Source organism: Carassius gibelio, chromosome A23 (genome assembly GCF_023724105.1).
Source record: "Carassius gibelio isolate Cgi1373 ecotype wild population from Czech Republic chromosome A23, carGib1.2-hapl.c, whole genome shotgun sequence".
Lineage (NCBI taxonomy): Eukaryota > Metazoa > Chordata > Actinopteri > Cypriniformes > Cyprinidae > Carassius > Carassius gibelio.
In genome coordinates this window covers 12,651,531-12,671,594 of record NC_068393.1, presented here as the reverse complement: position 1 = coordinate 12,671,594, position 20,064 = coordinate 12,651,531, and the positions used below count along the sequence as shown (strand labels likewise).

At 38.0% G+C, this 20,064-nt stretch overlaps 1 protein-coding gene across 4 annotated transcripts in view; it reads right to left on the bottom strand.

Moving 5' to 3' along the window:
• LOC127945041 (filamin-A) overlaps window positions 1-20,064 on the bottom strand; it is a 44,694-nt gene that overhangs the window by 22,069 nt on the left and 2,561 nt on the right. For all 4 annotated transcript variants that reach the window (XM_052541552.1, XM_052541555.1, XM_052541554.1 and 1 more), the window contains exons 2-6: window positions 18,561-19,042; window positions 1,997-2,248; window positions 1,185-1,282; window positions 442-589; window positions 120-316 (exon numbers count right to left, since the gene is read on the bottom strand). In XM_052541552.1, the coding sequence (XP_052397512.1) occupies window positions 120-316; window positions 442-589; window positions 1,185-1,282; window positions 1,997-2,248; window positions 18,561-18,939 (1,074 nt within the window). In that variant the 5' untranslated portion in view covers window positions 18,940-19,042. The remainder of the gene's footprint in view (window positions 1-119; window positions 317-441; window positions 590-1,184; window positions 1,283-1,996; window positions 2,249-18,560; window positions 19,043-20,064) is intronic.

Below are 20,064 nucleotides of genomic sequence, written 5' to 3'. Positions count from 1 at the left end.
GACACAGGTCTATTAAAAACCAGGCAAGACTGCTTGCTTCCACACTGTGATATCACAGTGTTATTTTTTTGTTGGGACGTTTTAGGTTTCATCTTTTTCAGGTAAACACTTCTGGGTACCTTGTGTTGTCCAGTGACTTTTGGAATGTAGAATACGGAGTATGTGCGGTTCTTGTCATTATTGGCTGTAACTTTGGCCTCCTCGCGGTGGCCGGCTGGGTCCTCCACGTAAACCAGTACTTCGCCCTGACCAGCGCTGATGGTCTCAACAGTGAACACTGCCTTCTTCATCACAACATTACCTGTGGGCTCAATACCTGCATGACACAGAACAATACTCATGATTCTTTCCAAGGGTTTCAAACGATATTGAAGTGATCAGTTTCAGACACAACTAAACCACATTAAATAAAACTGCAACAGGCAACTGGTCATGGTTTACCTGGTCCATAGGCACGGGCCTTTTTGGGGTTGAGTTTGGGCCTCAGGGGGGCACCAGGCTTGAGTTTGGCTTTGGGGAACTGGGACAAGTAAGTCATAACAGAGTGCTCGTCCACATTTGGATCAACGATTTCTTCTGGAGTGATCACCTGTTAAAGAAACAAAGCATGCAATTTAACCCAAACCATCCAAAATGGATGCAATTTGTAAAAAAAAAAACAAGGCTTTACTACGTTTTCATGTTATTTTGAAACCATGCCCACATGCCAACAGGAAGTTTCTAAAATACAAATTGTGAAGTATGTATCATAGCATAAAATCAGCCCTGTGGACAGAAACACCCAACCACATGCATAACCGATGGCACGCAACATGCCAACTATGGCACACCATCATCACACGCAGTGACAAAGAAACCTCACTGGGTAGTTTCGATACATCAGTATAGAAAAAAAGATCTGAATCAGTTTCTTAATAGCCTATTCTTTCAAAAAAGTAAAGTCATAAGCATTACTATAATACCAGGTGAGATCGCATACTGCAACCGTTATGGCCAAGGTGGAAAGAGCATGTGGCATGACAGAGCCAAACACTTTTTCATTGGTTTCCTTTCCAATTCAAGTCATGATCAAACCACAAAGCCATAGTTGCTGCACTGAATAGGAAACATGCAAGGTAGGGGGCTCTAGAACATTGTGTTCTTTAATTATTCAGGAGTTAATGAAAAGGCAAGAGATGAAGTACCTGAGGAACACCAAGCCAGTCATCAGCCTGCTGCATGGCCTCCCTGGCATTGTCCACAGGTTTGGTCTGGTCCCAGGAATCCCAGTCTGGACAGAGACCTGCACACAAAAAACATAATAATAATTACAAAAAATTGCATATGCTCAGGTTTTCTAACGAGTGTGCCGGACTAGTTTTAAAATACTTGATGGACTTACTATTGACAGCTTGAAAATTTTAAAAAGGTGTTTGATATGGATTAACTGGATTGATTCATGTAAAATCCATGCAGGGCCCATTTCCAAACATGTAGTGAAAGTGATGTGACATTCAGCCAAGAATGGTGACCCATACTCAGAATTAGTGCTCTGCATTTAATCCATCCAAAGTGCACACACACCGCAGTGAACACACACCCAGAGCAGTGGGCATCCATTTATGCTGCAGTGCCTGTGGAGCAGTTGGCCCAAGATTCGAACCCACAACCCTATGTTCAAGAGTCACACTCTCTAACCACTAGGCCACGACTCCCCATGTATGTATTAAACAAAAAACATACCATTATGTTTATATATATATATATATATATATATATATATATATATATATATATATATATATATATATATATATATATATATATATATATATATATATATAAATAAATAAATAAATAAATAATATATATACAGGCACTGCAGCATAAATGGATGCCCACTGCTCTGGGTGTGTGTTCATATATATATATATATATATATATATATATATATATATATATATATATATATATATATATATATATATATATATATATATATATATAATATATGTACCTGGAGCACAACTGTCCACCAGAGCACCAAGGGCTTTCCCTGACTGCCAGTCCCGACTGAAGTTGGTGATGGGCAGCTCGGGCAGCTTGTTCTGGATCCATCCGAGCAGCCTCTGTTTGGGTGTTTTCTGCTTGCTTTCTTCAGTCTCCTCCTCCTCGTCCCACATTGGCATGGAGATGGAATAATGCAGAATCAGAGTCCATATCAGACCCAGGATCAGCTTCAGGTTCCCATCCACTATGGCCTTACTGTCTGTAACACAGAGACCAGGGTTAGCCAAAATGCATTGGAGTAATTCATATTTTTAATCATCTGAGGGCACCTGTCTCCATAAAGCTGGAACAAATCCTTTTATAATTCAGCACAAGATGGTGCAATATGTTGCAGACCATCCTAAATGGTCACCAAACAATGAATTGCTTTTAACTGCACATTGGAAACATTCAGAATTAAAGCTGGCATCACTTCAGATTCAGATTGTAGATAATCAGACGAGACATTTGTGGATTAAACCATCTAGATGGTTGGCACAGTCCCATTTGAGGATTATTTCAGGACAAAAATTTCAATTTGAAATCTAAGAGCCAGATGAAGTCTGATGGCCTGCTATTATTTTTTCTGCACTTATTCGGTTCTTAAAAAGATGTAAATAAATGTAAACCCATCTCCTCTTCTAGTCATTCAACCCTGTGTCAACAAGCTCTGAACATGATCTGATCTACAACACTTTCAAATAATTTCCTGATATTTTTCCTGGGATTGGATGAATGCCTCAAGTGTGTGATGGAAATGTTACACCCTTTACCATGCTGTGATTACGCCCCTTACCATGTGGATTTGAGACTTTAGTCTTTGCAACTTTACAGATCTTCTTCATGCACCAATAGCTCATAACACTCCAAAGAGAAAGGAAAACTTTAAATTGCATAATATGACCCCTTTAATTTCTTTTTGACTGAGGAAAGACGTAAACATCTAGGATGACATGGGGGTGAGTAAACTATCAGGAAATTTTTATTTGAAAGTGAACTAATCCTTTAACAAGAGCACACGCCCATTCAGAATGTGGTTATAAGCTTGCACATGCATCCCAAGTTACAGAAGAGAGGGACACAAAACAATTGCAAAAGCACAGACAGAACACTCGCTCCGTCTCCTACACTGCATTTAGGATTTAAGTGAGGCCTTTAAGTGATTTTCTTTAAGCTTCAAGTTCATAAAAATGTTGCACACATCATCCATAAGATTCAAGCAGTTCATTAAAATACATGATTACTTTATAACAATGCACACACATTTAGGCTTTCATTCATAATAGTATTGATTAACACACAAACACACAATTTTTTTTTTTTTTAAATCATCAAGAGCCACGAGAGTTAAAATGACAAAACAATCCCTTTAAAACCTAACAAAACTCGATCTATGAGCAAATCATTGTCTCGAGGAGGAAAGAAAGCATTTGATCGGTTTAAAAATAGACTCTGAATAAATGCACTGTATATTTAGAGATCTCACATAACATTTTATCCCCCTCCTGAACCGTTCCAGTTATCCAGCAGCACTTGTTTGGCCATGTAAAACAATACATCCACATTTTTCTCTAGTTCTCTTCTTTTTCTCTAGTTTACAAACTAAAAGCCCCCAGAGTGTGCTGGAATTAATCTTGGCTTCTGCTGAAGGTGCGCTTGTACCCTCTCTGATCCCTTTATTCACAGACACACTGGGCATGTGCTTCAACATTGGAGCAATCATATGCAAATTTATGGATCTACAAAGAAGTGACATTATGGTTAATGCCTGAAGGGGAAGTTTAAGCATCACCAAATTTATCCAGATTCCACTCAAGTGGAACGTCTTGTAGATCATGCTAACTTTGTGACTCTGATGAATCTTAATCCCTGAAGGGAACTGAACTGTAAACTGAACTGGTACTGAAGGGAAAATTAAAAAAAACATGTGAGTGAAATATTAGAAACAAACCCAAGGCAGGATAATACAATAGCAAGGACTATGATGAGTGATTATTACGGTCTGATTCACTGTTATGGCAGTGAAGAGAAGACAAAGAAATAAAAAAAAAGATTGAATGAAAGTGTTATTAAATGGGAACTTGTTGGCGCTTGTTTAAGGTATTAGGAGGCAGACATTACCATCAACTCAAGGCAGGGTAGGGCTTACACAGACATCCTGTGGATTGTACAAATAAATTGACCCACAGACACACAAAAAAAGAAAAAAAAAAAAAAAAAAAGCATGCTGTGATTTACAGTTCCCAATAATCTGATGAATGAGTAAAAATGTAATGTGAGCTAATGTCGGAGGATTACTTTTTGGGGTGCATTTAAGATGGGGGTAGGCTTGTTTGAACAAAGAGTCTACTAGTCAGTATAAGCACTATGTAATTAGGCTGATTCAGAGGCATGTCCCACAATGATTAATAGGATTTCTTAAGATTGTGTTCTTGATTTTATAAACCGTTGAATGAAGAATATACACGAAAGCAACATTTTCAAAACCAGTTTTTTTTTGTATTTCTATATGATCATTGGGTGAGGTATTTATAAAAACAGGCTTGGTACACATGCTTGGTGACGCACTGCACACATGGCAAATGTATGAAACATGACAGGAATCTGTGTTGTTGCAGCATTCCCACCAAACACTGCAGGAAACACACACAGCACACTCATTCCTTTTAAGGACATTCATGCTTGTAGCTCTCCATCAAATTCCCAAAACATGAATTGCACATCCGAGAGAGAAAGCTGGCAGTGAGTAAAAGATGATAAATCAAAGAAGACTGAGAAAGAGAGATTATGGAAAGGGAGAGAGAGACAAAAGAAGAAAAAAAAAAGATATTGACAAAGACAAAATATACAAAGGACACAGACAGCCTGTGTTCGGAACCCAATGAAGCCGCATTCCTGCCCAGTCACTCGATGACTAAACTTGACATTTTCTGCATGAAGGCATCATGACATCATGTCTGATGATCCAAAACGAATATAGAGATTTAGAGATAAAGGCAAATATTTAGTTACCACAATGATTATTTCTTAGGAGACACAAGTAGTCATAACACATTCTTAGATTTATCTAAACCACTCCATCAGATGCCTTTTTTTTTCCCTTCACAAAACATCGACCACACACACACAAAAATAATTGTGGGATAGAGGCAACAACATACTGGCAATCAAATGAAGGCATCTTGGTAGACAAAATGTTATGCAAAAGTTGGATTTGGAAGGGTTTGTACCTTCCTTTCTCCGTACACTGCTTCTCTGGCTTTCAGACACAACCATTGGCTTGGACAGGGAGGGACAGAGACAGGGTTGGGGAGTTGTGTACTTCCTGTTTGAGCCATGTTGGAGTGCTGAGTCATCAGTAGTGAATCAGAGCAGATTCATTCCCATGACTCACCCTGTCTGAACCTGCTAAATAACCTCAGCCATCCTGACATCAGCCCTCACCCTTGACCCCACACCTCTGGACAATATAACGCACAACAGATGTCTGAAGACATGCCGAGGATGAGGAGGAGTGTTTGTCCAGAGACACATTTCATAAGAAAATGTCACATATTTCAGTTAGATAATTAGCCAAATAACTTTTCATTCACAAAAGTTTTAATAATTTTCCAGCAGTGGGGGTATAATTTTTTGCGCATGGTCGTAGACGAGGATTGAGGAAATTGCACACATTCCAAAAAGGTCTTGTCATCATGGTCAAGACGTCTATAGACAAACGCAATCAGAGACATGGAAAACTTGACAGGACTGACCCCCCTTCTCTTTCTCTAGTCTACGAAGACATTTCTGCTGTGGAACACAAAAGATGATTTAAAAAAAATAAAAAATAAAATAAAAAAAAAATAAAACTGGGAGCTAATGTTGTTTGGACCACAATGTTTTTAAACAAAATTGTGTTCAACAGGATGAAAAATCATACAAGTTTGGAATGTTATTTGTTATTTTTAATATGTTATTAAATTACTCCTTTATTTTTGGATGAACGATCACTTTAATGGAAGTAAAATTTGAGATGTAACAGAAGTAGCAACAAATCTTTTCTTCTGCAAGATAATATTAATAAAAAAAATAAAAAAAACAATCAGGAAAAATGTAAAACGTAGGTCTTGGTCATGGCCATCAGTTGATGATTGAATGGAGGCAGATCTGAATGAGAGTTTGTGTTTGACTGGGAGAATGTGGCAGGTTTAAAAGGACTATGTGATTGCAGACATCCTGCATAAGTTAACGGAGATAATTCGGTCACTTTATTAATTATGATCATAATTGCATAATTGAAACGAGTCAGTCTATTGTTCGTTATCTGGCTCGGCTCGGTGTTCATCACAGCAGTTCAGTCAATGTACTGTTTGAGTACATGAATTACTCCGGGATATTGGTTTGTTTGAACTCAGAGGGAGTGTCAGCCACATTAAAAAAGTGAACAGCTTAAGTCGTTTGTGGATTAAAGCGTATTAGAGATGCGAACCGTTTAAAACGATTCAGTTCGATTTGGTGAACTGAATGATTCGTTCGCGAACCGGAAATCCAGCTGCTTTGATTTGAACTCTCTCTCTCACACAGACACGGAAGAGAAGACAATGCTGAATAAAGTCGTTGTTTTTGCTATTTTTGGACCAAAATGTATTTTCGATGCTTCAAAAAATTCCAACGGACCCTCTGATGTCACATGAACTACTTTGATTATGTTTTTCTTACCTTTCTGGACATGGACAGTATACCGCACACACAGTTTCAATGGAGGGACTGAGAGCTCTCGGACTAAATCTAAAATATCTTAAACTGTGTTCTGAAGATAAAAGGAGGCCTTACATGTTTGGAACAGCATAAGGGTGAGTTATTAATGACATAATTTTCATTTTTGGGCGAACTAACCCTTTAACACTAGGGGTGCCTGGATTTTCTCAGATATAACATTGTGAGATTCGATGTTATATATCCATTTAATGCCATGATACATTTTCACCACATGGGTCACCCGCAACGACACTAGTGCCTGTCAGCATGTTTCTCTATCTCCAACATCTGTAGTTTGAAGAACCAAAAAAAAAAAAAAAGAAAACACGAAAACAACTGTTGTGCCGCAGGTCTTAATGAGAACCATGTGGCGTACAAATGTCAAATTCTGTTCACCCCGGCTTTGGTTTTCCAAACAGAGCACATCCAATACACATCGTAAGGAGAATCAACTCCGCAAGAAAACTTCCTTTTCTTTTACTTTCTATAACTTCCAAATGTCCCTCCCTCCTTTCCTCCCCTTTCCTCCCCTTTTCTCACTCGCTCTCTCTCTGGAAATCTTCCCCTTGGTTTTTTAGCCATAAAAGGGCAGAAGCAAACTTGATCCTGGCAGGACACCCATTCCCTTGCACAGTGGTTTCCGATTACAGCTGGGAGAGGGAGGGAACTGGAGGAGGCAGGGAAAGAAAGGGAAGGAGAGAGGGAGGGAAAACTGACTGGAGCAGAAAACTGCTGTGGTAGTGCTTTTGTAAAACCCCATATTGACAGAGCTGGACTGTCATTTGGCTTTGTTGTAAAACCCAGTTCCATCAAGTTCACCCCTAAAAAGAGGTCAGGAGAGTATCTGTCCATATTAAACATTCGATTTACATTACGTCAAAGCCAATAGAGCGTGTGTAGTGTCAAAGTCCATATATCACACAAGCATACATTCCAGACTACATTTTAACCTGGATGTGAAAAAGATGTGGCCATGTTCAGTGATATTTCCGTTCATCAGTAGTTCTGCCGGTGTGATTGTGAACATAAATCTGTGCTCCTAAATAAGGGTGGAGGTGAATGCCTTGGGACAATCTGATAAGTGCCAATTGAGCTGGATGCTTTTCCTGAAACCATCAAGGGTGAATCACCCCTACTATCTCAATTATACAATCTGCCAAAAAAAAAGAAAAAAAGAGATGGATTCTTCTATGGGTAGCGTGATCAAGGCATGCCATGCAATTACACCCATTAGGAAACACCCCCACGACCACTCCACCCTTCCTCGATCCCACTTGCACTTCTCTTATTTGCAGTAAATCTCCCTCTGACACACCTCCCCTTCACCCAAAATGAGTAAGTCATATCCTCCATCTAAAAATATTGCAAAACACACCCAGTTTCTCTGCATTAGCTTGACACCCAAGTTCAATTTCTTATCTCCAAAAGAAGAGGAAAGACTGAATCAGCAGCAATCTCAGTTCAGCAGATTAAGAGGTTTTCTCCCTTCCATTGACTGCCACATTCTATTTCACTCATCTTGATCCACCGTCTCCTCTCCAGGTTGCGTCCCTATTTATTCAGTCTGCCTACCGATTTGTCAGTCTCTGTTTGTAGTCTTGAGGCTTTTCTGAGAATACTGAGCGTGTGGCAGATGCCTGCATGTGGTTTTCATGCAGCTGTTGTCTAGTGGGGTGACAATGACCTTAAAAAACCTTTCAAAAGTTTTATAATAAAAATGGAACTTCAACTTTCAAGTCACAAAAAGTCATTAGAGTGCAAAATAACCTTATTCTTTTGGTTATGCAGAAATTTGGAGATGTGACTAAGTGTGACTAATTAAAAGAGCAATGAGGATTAAAAAAAAAAAAAAAAAAAAAAATTGGGTTGCAAGACAGGTGGGTGCTTTCCAGTGTGGTGAATGGTGTGAGGATATACAATCACGCACACTTGCACACATGCCACTTATTGGCTGGTGCAAGTATGCAATAGTACACCCATTATACTTCCATTTATGGCTACTTGAATTTCACTCGTATTTAAAGCAGCTGTAGCTGCAGTGACACTTTTGTTCAGGAGCACTAGAGTGCAGCAGTCGGGTTCCGGAACTAAAATCCCTTCATCGGTTTCAAGTTCACCATCTAGCATCGCACTACCTGTAATCCTAAACCGGATCCACAAAGATGTCACTATAACCATGGAAACAAGGAAACAAGGCAGCAAATTCCCATTCCAGGGCTCCAAACAAAAAAAAAAAAATCGAGGATGGAGCCTTTGGCTCCTATAAGAAAAAAACTTAGGTGCCAAATGATTTTTTTAGGTGCCACAGAATAAACAAGTTTTATGTGTTTTATTTAAATTATTTATTTTACATTTTAAACTTTAATCATACTGACGTGTTTATGTCTCATCTTTTCTAGACTTTATCAGCATTTTAATCCATCTTGTAGAGGACCTGGGAATGAAGGTTCACTTAAAGTGGGAGCTATCTTTTCCAACTTGAAATATACAGTCATGCGTTATTACACAAAATCTGTACCAATATCATGGACCATAAGCCTCACTTGGCCCCTGAGTATAGTTTGGGGTCCTCCTCAGTGTATCCTGTAAATGTTGTCATCTCTGTTAAAAATAAAGGTGCTTCATGATACCATAGAAGAACCTTTTTTTCCTGTCTAAATGGTTTCATAAAGAACCTTTAACATTTGAAGACAACACCACATTATGAAAAGGTCAGAAAGAGATTGTTCTTCAAAGAGCCTTTGACTGAATGGTTCTTTGTGGAACCAAAATTGTTCTGTGAAGAACCTTTTAAGCTCCTTTATTTTTAAGAGTGCATGTCTTTCACACTTTCAGTCTGTTTTTCTTAATTAGTAAAATAAAATTTTATAGGAGGAGTTGAATCATGAAGACAACAGCTTAAGTAAAAATATAAAAATTCAATAGCTCAGAAATATAGCAAAATGCTCCTTTTTATTTATTTTTTAGAATCCCGCAAGCGCACCGCGGGACATGTGACAAGAACCAACCAATCAGCTTCATCCTTTCCAGTACCAACAAAGCTCAGCCAAGATGAAGGAACCGCTGTTCATAGCTGTATATGGATTGCCATTTTTAAATAAATTTAGTAACAGAGCTACTGCAAGCGATTTTTAGTGCTGCAAATCCATTTATCCTTTGCTGAAATAAGCGTCTTCATGGAGAGAGCAGGTCATGGTTGCTTAATTTGGAATAATTTTAAAGCTGATACTTTGTAATTTAAAAAGTAACAAAGCACAAAGCTTTTTGCGATTACTGGATGGCAAGTGCACTTCAAATAATGAAGTTCATGCATTAACAGAACACTAAGATCTTAAGAAGAAGCCTTATGATTATAAACGAGAACTGTTAACGATATTGCCAATATGCACACAGATGACAGCTTTACCTGTTGTAGTTTGTTTAAGTTATGAACGAAATAGACGCTGTTTTTCTGCACTTTCTTCAAGTCTCCATTTCTCTCTCTCGCACCGTCGCGCGTTTATCAGTTGTTTTAGTGGGGGTCAGCTCTGCAGTTCTGCTTAATTCAGCTATGATTATCATTTCAGTTTATGTTTATAAATAAATATATATAAATAAATAAATAAATAAATAAATAAATAAATAAATATATATATATATATAAATAAATAAATAAATAAATATATATATATATATGAAAAATGATATTTAATTTAGAATTACATATGCTCTACTTTTGTTTCAGAAGCTGCATCGGAATCGTAATATATTTACAGACTAAAACAGTTTGGTTATCAGCATTCTTCAAAATATCTTCCTCAAACGCAATAAAGGCATAAGGTTTGAAACAACATTAGGTTGAGTAAATGTAAATGTAAATAAACAGATTTTCTATTTTTGTGAAACTATCACCAACTATTTATTAAATTGAAATGATAGCCTACTCAAAATATAATATAATAATAAAATAATAATATTACTTTCGTATTAATTTAACTGTTGAATAAAATATTTTCCAAATTTGCACTCATTCGTGTTTTAACTTTATGAGACAAAAGCTATATGTATAATTGTAAGGGCTATCCTTGCCATCTTCGCGCTCTTGCAAACTGGATGCTCTGACTTGCCGTAGAGTCCTTGTAGCCATGAGAGGTGTGTCCATGTAGATGAGTAAATAAATATGCATCTTAAGTGGCGTGTCGCGTTAACTTAACGTCTGTCGGCGTGTGGCGTTATTTTAACGCGTGGTGGCGTCTGGCGTTTACTTATCGCGTAACGGCGCTTATTTAACACCTGGCGGCGTTATGAAAACGGCGTTTTAAAATTAATACGTCGTTGAAAAGCACGCGTTTTCTGGTCCACTTGGCTTTCCATATGTGTCAGCGCTGCTGCGCGGCAGATCAGGACTGTTTAAAACTCTTTTTCTCACTAAAACTTCAATGCGCGTTCTCTCAATGCGCGAACATAACAAAAAGGAAAAAAGGCATAACAAGCTATTTTTTAAGAGATAACATGTAAATACATAGGCCTAGTCGCCAGTGGCGACCTCAGCAAAAACTTCACTCGCATTTTAATATTTATGGTTGCAAATGCGACCATTTTGGTCGCAGTTTGGAGCACTGCATTCCCATGAATCACTGCACATGACATTAGTCAGACATCCTATAGATACTTTCATATTTGAATATTTGCCATTAAATTCCAAATATGTTGCGTTTAATACATTTAAACAAATAAGGACAGTATGGGAACAGCTAGAACTTTTTATAGCAGGTTTTGATTCAAGTACAAGTTGCAATGCTTCATGGGATTATAGGTTTAAGAACAGTCTTTTATCTTTGTCAGATACTTTTCAAATCAAAAGAGTGTAATGTTGAGATTAATCTCCGAGCTGGTTGGTTCGGTTCATGGTTAGACCTTTATTTCGTTTTTTTTAATCCCCATGGAGAAAAATGAATGGGAAAAAATATTTCCACTACAAAAGGCAGCTGAAAAAGTGCTGGACTGTTGCACTTCATTGGCACAGGACAGTCACTTAAATGAAAAGAAAATCCTGGTATTGCCAATAAAGCACAAGAACATCAGGAAGCCTCCCTCGGTCATGGACCAGTTAAATAATGGCATGCCTCTCGATTTACAAAAAAAAAATAGCCTTAAATGCTTTCTACAAATAAAAACACTGGAAAGCTAAGTGGATGTTATAGTAAGAAAGTAACAATTGAATGTGATGAACAGGGAAAGACTTAAACCCGGCAAAAAACTCAAGATAAGTGGTCAGAACAAAACCAATATACTGGAACCTTGTGCTCACTGCATTTCAGAGGCTTTGAACAATTACACAAAGGGCCACAAATGTTTAATAAAGTCATTGTATTCTGCACCTATAGGTAAACGCTTACTGCCTTCACAACAGAATCAAGTCCTTACATGCAACTCAATTTGACAAGCTCAAATAAGTCAATTAAACTCAAATTCATTATCCGGACTCATACAGAATTATTGGATTTAAAATCACGTCAAGATATTGAGTAGCATCAAATATTCTTAAGTGTCCTAAATATGATTTAAAGGACAGTGCTGATTAAGATCTTGTTTTGTTACATCACATTTAAGCATGAACACATCAGATGAAGAGCGCCTCCTAGGCTCCACACTTTAAGAGCACCACCCAGATGAAGACAGCGATACAGGGCTGTCACGCTCTTCCAAACTTTGGAAGGCAGCTCTTTATTCGTATAGACGGGTAAAATATGGGGCTTGTCATGACAGGGGAACAGATATACCACCTTTATGCTTGCTCATATTCAAGCACACACAAATGCACATTTAATCATTTTCTGTCCATTCACACAGTATAATGTTCTCGCAAAGAAAATGATAAATTATATAAACCGTTCTATGAATTAGGGCTGTCAAAATGGCTGAAAAACTAAATTGGAATTTTGTTCCTTAAATAATTTCCAAATTCGAAATATATTCAAATTTTAAAAAAAAATTAAGTTAGGGTAAAGAAAAGCTTTTTGCTTTTCTTCTAAGGCAACAAGAGGGCACATCGAGCATAAGAAAAAATAGTGCACAATGTTCAAAAAAATGTTTATAAACCAATTACAATTAAGTTGGTTAAAGGTGCAATAGGTGATTTTTTTTGTTATACTGGAAGAAAGTCTCTTCACATCCCGATAGCAATCATTAAGTTGGTCTAAATGCATTTATCTGCATTTATATATTCTGTGGAAGACGTAGGACCAAGAAATGTACATCCAAATCAAAACACTCGGTCTGAGTGTTTTAAATGGCGTTCCTACCTGCCAGTCAATGTATGTACCTGCATACCTCTGCGCACCCTGTTCACGCAGACAGGATAAGTCATTAGCGCATTCACGCATGCTGTGCAGACAGAGCTAGAATGGCAGACAAACATCAACAACCACATTTCCTTCCTTGGATTGTAGTACTTTTAAAGTTTTCTCGCTGGTGAAATGACACACGATGTAGCCCAGCGGTTCCCAATTCCAGTGCTCGCACACATATTTTGGATGTCTCACTTAGTTAACACAAGATTCAGATTACCAACTCTTAAGAAGTGAGCTACGTGAATGAACTGTGTTCTATACCCTGTTCATTGCTCCCTACTCCCAGAGCAGGGGTTAACTTTACTTTGGAACATGGGCTGGAATTGGGAAACGCTGATGTAGCCTATTGTAGTAATGTTGTCTCTGGTATTCTGGTCTGCGAGCATAAATGCATTCAGGGGGCGTGGCTTTGAACGGCAATTGCAGGGAGGGTGGGACGTTTGGTTTCAATGCTATCAGGCTAATGTTAGCATTTTCCAAGATCTCCTATTGCACCTTTAAACAACTATAAACAAAACAGCATCAGGTATGCATGTATTCAAAGTTTAATACAAAGGGCTGAATACCAATCACACATTTTTCATTTAAAAATACAATCTGCAGTGGGATGGGAGGGCCGCCATTAAGTGTCAAGATATGTTTTTTCAAAGTTGTACTTGCATTAATGTCTTTCTAAATATGTGATTCTCTTGTGCGAGACTCGAGTGCAACGGTGATGTCCCTCTAGAAATATGCGTTCTGTGTGAAGTCTTGGTATCAATTTTGATGTCTTCTCCACATTGATGTTCTCTTCTCGCAATATTTGTAATAGGACTGTCACTTTTGAGAAAAATCAAATTCGAATGGATATCAAATATCATGCAATGTATTCGAATATATTTGAATATTTACATGACAAGCAACCCTTAGAAAAAAAAAACGAGCGCATCGCACCGCCGACCGCGTAGCTTACATTATGAGCACACATACCTTGGAAATAACGAACATGAGCACGCAAAAGACGCGATATGTGAACGGCCCCTAATGGAGAATTGGAGATTACATCACAAATGTTTAACAGGGAGTCATAAACAGGACTATATATCTGGATTATTATTTTAATTTTTTTACTTAATGTTTGAAACAGCAGGTTATCAACTTTATGAAGTGCCACTATGCATATCCCGCAACATTAGACTAAATGAAAAAAGAAAAGAAAAAACGATTCAGAACAGGCACAAACAATAACGTGACAACTTAAACAGCAGCAGGAATAAGGCATATAGCCTAGCCGAATTCATTTCTTAATATTGTTTGCAAGAAACACCAGTCTATCAACTTGATCTGGATTCAGTGCGGCTCTCTTTTTATTTATAATGTTCCCCGCGGTGGAGAACACACGTTCGGAGCGCACAGACGTGCTTGGCAACTAGCTCTTATTCGCTTGATTTGGTCATGGGCCTAAGATACAATACGTCTAGAGTGCCCTCTACTGGATAAGATGGCAAAGAATAAAATAAAAATCAAACGGTCTAATCATAGACTGTAAAAAATGCGCTACACATGGCATTTTAAAAACCAGATATTTTATTTATAGTTCGATTACGGATATTTCACGTCATGTTTGAATGCATATTCGAATATAAAAAGTGACAGCCCTAATTTGTAACCAACAACGCAGCAGCGCAGCAGTGTGTTCAACTGGATAGGCTTACAAAAACATTATAATTCAACGACACTTACAACGTCATCATATCTCGTGCGCCACTGAGAAGGCTGCGTCCTTAAATGCGCAATATGTAATTTTTCTGCTTTAAAAATAGCAGAATCACTATATGTTATATATATTTTTTAGTTGTGTACTTACATCATCCCGACAGTTTCCACGAACTTTCAAATCCGGAGAAAATTATAGTTTAATTAGAAGACACGGCACGTTTCTTTATTTCCGTTTTGTCGCCCGTCTATGGCGTCATATAAACTTTGACCCCTCTAGTCTATCTAACTTCCTGCGGAACCGCCAAATACAAAGGTGAACAGAAACAAAGACGAGACGAAGAAGAAAAAGTAGATTGAGACTATTATATTTTATATTTATATTCGTATTTAAACCTCAATCAATAACTAAGTTATGGATCATGATTATGCTTTGCCTGCATGTTCTGTGAAGCGCAAACGTACGGGTGAAATGACCCGAGATGGTTTTGGGACAAGATAAGAAACAAGACACGGGTAAATATTGGAGTTGCATTTCCAAGATAGAGAGAACTTCGTGACAAGCTGAAACTACAGAGAGATGCTGAACTCGCTTGCATTCTGATAAACAGGTATGCATCCATTCAGCTAACTGTATCTGTATATTTTGTGAAACGATGATGTCTTGTGTAAAACGCAGAAGGACTAGCTCTCATGTAAATCTACATTTGTTCTATATCTAGCTGAATAAAGTAGCTTCAAATGCAGTTCTCTAACTTGTTCGATATCATACTATAACGTAATTATAATTATTAACGAAAGGCGGCCGTGTTTTTTAATATATATTACTACTAGCTAGATGGAATATTGATTTGATAGGGGTCTCATAATTCATATAGACTGTTTCATCGGGCGCACGCGCCTGGACCTAAGTTAACTTCCGCTCTGTGTTGTGTATATCGGTCTGGCTGCAGTGACTTCTACAAACGCAGTTAAAGACAAGGTGATGAGTAGACTGAAGTTGGGCTTAGGTGGTTGTGCTGTGGGATGTGTTTCCCATACATTTATTTATTTTTGGAGACTCACCACAATTTTAAAACTGATTTTTTTTCAAAAAGGCTTCATTGAGTAACGTTAAGTACTGCACGTTTAATAATAATAATTCCCTTACATTTATATGTTTAAATATCAAAACGAGGCACAGGTGTTTTTATATCGCCGTATTTCTGAAGGAAGACTTGCATGTTATATGCCTGATAGCAGCGTATGAGCGTACCAGCTCTGCTTTGTTTACAGCTGTTACTGGGGAAACCTCTATTTCTCACGCTTTGTCTATGCTTTAAAACATCTACTGTTGGCAAATAATGAATTGCATTTTCATTAAGTCCGCCTGATCCACGCAGGAAACATTTTGTTTGTTATCAAAAAATATCTACTCTAGCGGGACTTGGCTGTTGTTATTGATTCTATTTGGAAGTCTACCAGAAGTTAAGTTAGGTCCACAAAATCGCTCATGCGCAGTAACGTTTTATTTATGTTGTTGCCGTTGAAACCGTCTCTCCGTTCGAAAAGACGTGATTGTCAAAATACTAAGTTAGAATGAGTGAGGAATGACAGGGAGCGACAGAGCGCGTGTTCCAATGAACAACAACTCCCATGAGCCTTACGCTCTTTCCCGACGTCATCAAAGTACGTCTTATGTTATTATTTTGATTGCGTGACCCCTGGTGGCCAAAAATTCCATACTACACGTTTAATGCACACCTAAAATTCTAATGCAACGTTTTTGCATTTGAATGTGGATTTTGATTTTAAATCCGACAAATACTCAAAAATATTTTTACAGCATTCAATGAACAGAAAAACACAAATAGTCCTACCATAGCATACTGAATTCCTAGAGGAAGCAATAACTCACATTCATGGTGAAAAATGTTTTACTGGCTGTTAGATGCTACTATGAAATTACACCATCATCTGTGGGTGGGTGAGCAATTCAGAGTCCAGAAAACTCCAGCTCAAATTAACAAGGGATGAAAGTGTTTCAAAGTAAAAACATTGAGCAACTGCGGAATAATCATTGATTGCAACACCTTAAGAGGACGTTTATTTATACCCTCTGGGCACTGTTGGGAAACTATCCCTTTAAGAGCAAAATCTACAGTCATTGGGCTATGGCACTGCTGATAAAAGCATGGGTTTTTCCTGAAGATACATTCTTTTTACTAGAACTCTAAAAGGCAGAATAAAATGAAAATCTTGAAATTCAAAAAAACAGTTTAAACTTGTAAATTGTAAATAACCCAAACATAAATGAAAAATTAAGACAAACTAAAGATGCTGGACTATTTCTAGGAACTTAATTTAAAGATGCTAATTTTTGACATTAATCATGTGAATCTTTGTACAGATTGTCAAGTATATCATAAATCAAGCTTGAGCACATGAAATCCAAAGGTTTAAAACAGGATTATGACACGAAAGTGCAGTCAATATAACAGAAAGGGACATTCTCAAATTCATGCCAATTTTGTGTTACAATAACCCAGCTTTTCTCTAAATATGCAGAGCAATTTGTTTTGTAATAAAGGGGAAATGATGAATGCAATCTTGAAGGAATGAACTTCAGTTAGATGTAGATGAGAGTAAATGACTTTCTATTCAAATAATTTCCACCAACCAAAAGGAAGTCAAAAATAAGTAAACTAAACATACATTTATATAATTTAACTATTAGTAAAACAAATTAAGCAGGCTGTAATGTTGATTGCCATTTGTCACACATTTAAACCCACACACATTTCAAATCTAATTCAGTATCTGACTGCACGCATTCGGTGAAACTAAGATCTAATACAGATTCACTCTGCACCGACAGTGACTGAAATGAGCGATAAACTAGAGGGCGTGTCCCTGTGTATGTCATCAATCAATCACAACCAGAACTGAATGAAGGGACCGTGTCTCGACATCTCGAACACAAGCAGTGTTGTGCAACTTGATGTTCTAAATCTCTCCGTTAAAACATTGACACCCACAACAACAATCTTAAATTCAGATGAAGACAGCGGTGCTCCTCATGAGAGGAAGGCGTGTTCTCGCTTTGTGCCACCACCGAACCGCGTGATAATTATAATAATAATAAAAATCAAAAACTGACACAAAAAAAAAAAAAATCAAAACTTCGTTGAAATAAGAGCGGAGGAAGTGAACATTCCCAGCTAGAGAAACAATGCAGTTTTCCACCCTTTTCAGCACTCTTATTGCATCAATATATATATATATATAAAAAAACATTTTAGTGCACTAGTCGAGTTCTGACTCATTCAGCACACAAACTAGTGTTAAACCACCCTAAACTATTCGCCACGATGTCTACTGCTGCTTTACGACATTTCGGGGCTGGACTTAGCTTACAACAGTTGAATGGAGCGACTGAGGTTCATCACTTCTTTGTCAGATTCTCAACAGCAAAGGCGATTAAAGCAATATCTTCTTTTCAGTCTGTGTGAGACACAAGTTCTCAAAAGTCCACAAAGCACGTGCAACTTGAGAAGCAATGCCACAACTGTGCACAAAACAGTCCTTGGCCACACTTCATTTCCATCATTCTTTCCCGTTATTTCGGGGCCTGCCTAAAATGTCATGCCCTGTTTATTGCCCACAACTCGGATCATAATGGATGCCACAAACAGAGGGCTAAACTCCAAAGAGTCACTGCATTATAACTTTATACTAGATGTAATAAAGTGCGACGATTAAAATAAGAACTGAAAGGACACATACCTATAGACACCAGCTTGATGTTTTCCCTGTCGAGGAACTCCAGAGCCACAGAGACGTTCTCCAGCTGCATCTGTCTGAACGTGGGGCGCTGGTTGTACTTGCGGAACATCTTCTTCTGGCTGAGCACCTCCAGAAGCGCGATCAGCCGGAGCCCATCGCTCAGGTCCGTCTGCAGGTTCGCTATGCGCTTATTGACACATTTCAGGTGCTCGTTGCACCAACGCGTGAATGTGTTTTGCTGGATCTTCTTCCATGGCGCGTCCTCGGCGAGATCTTTCTCTGTAGCGGGCATGTCTGCGTCCTTGTCCGGGGAGAGAGAAGCGTTGGATAGGGGAGCGGCGGCGGCGCTCGACTGGTGGGGGCGTGTGTGTTGACTCATTTTTATCGACTCTGGTCTCCTGCACTAATTCGCTGTCTCGCTTTTTGGGTGGAGTCTTGTGGAATTGTACAATTCGTGTGCTCTTCTTTACCAAGTTATGTGACTAGAAGGGAAAACAAAGAATTGACAGAAATCAGGCTAAAATAAACACGTATGTAATTACATTTGTGTTGCTCATCGACACATGGCAGAAGTACGTGGATATTTTAAACGTGTATTTGTTCTGTAAAACCTCTTTAGGTTTTTAAGATGTTGCTGAATGAAATTATGTCATTGTGTCATTCATTTAGTCGATTTATCAACGTTTAATGCGTCTGCTTGGCATGTAGGCTACTGACTAAGAAACATTACACGAAATATCGCTCAAAATCAGTATTCAAAGTAAAGCCTACCTCCTCTGACGTGAGAAACCCATTTCAATTAAACAATTTATGTTACACAGCATTTAAAAATATGTTAATTTATATTATGTATAGCCTATTTTTTTTAAACATTGTCATATGTTTAAAAAATGAATATTAAAATATTGTTTCACTATGCATTTATCAACATGTAGCACAGACTAAATTTAAGCAAAGTTCCGTGCCATATTTATGTGTTCATGTACCACCAATTATCAAATTATTAACTGCTGTTGGATATGGTGTCCAAACAACTTAAGTAAAAATTCACAAAAGATGAGTAAGAAAGTTTGTATGTTTAAAGAGGTGTTTGAATACCCAAGGTGTGCATACAAAAAAATCTTGGCAGGATCTCCATCCTCCTTTTACCCATTTTGTAGGAGAAAGTCACAAAACAAAACAATTTAGAACTGCATTAATCCCACATTTGACTAAATAAGGCAAGTGGACCAAAACAGTGTGAGGACGCAGTCCAAAAAGAATGTTTCCCTTTAGAGCTTTTTTCAGAGTTTGTCTCTCCAGGAGAATCTGTGGAATGCCCTTCATGTAATGAGCCACTGATACCTCCCTGACCCCCCTCCAATTCCCCCGCCCCCCATCATAAAACATCTACATAACCACATAATGTGTTAGACCCTTGCTCTCCTTCTCTGTATCGTTCATATTTATGCTCTGTGAAAACTTGATATTTCTAGCAGAGCATAAGATGAGCAGAAGAAATGCT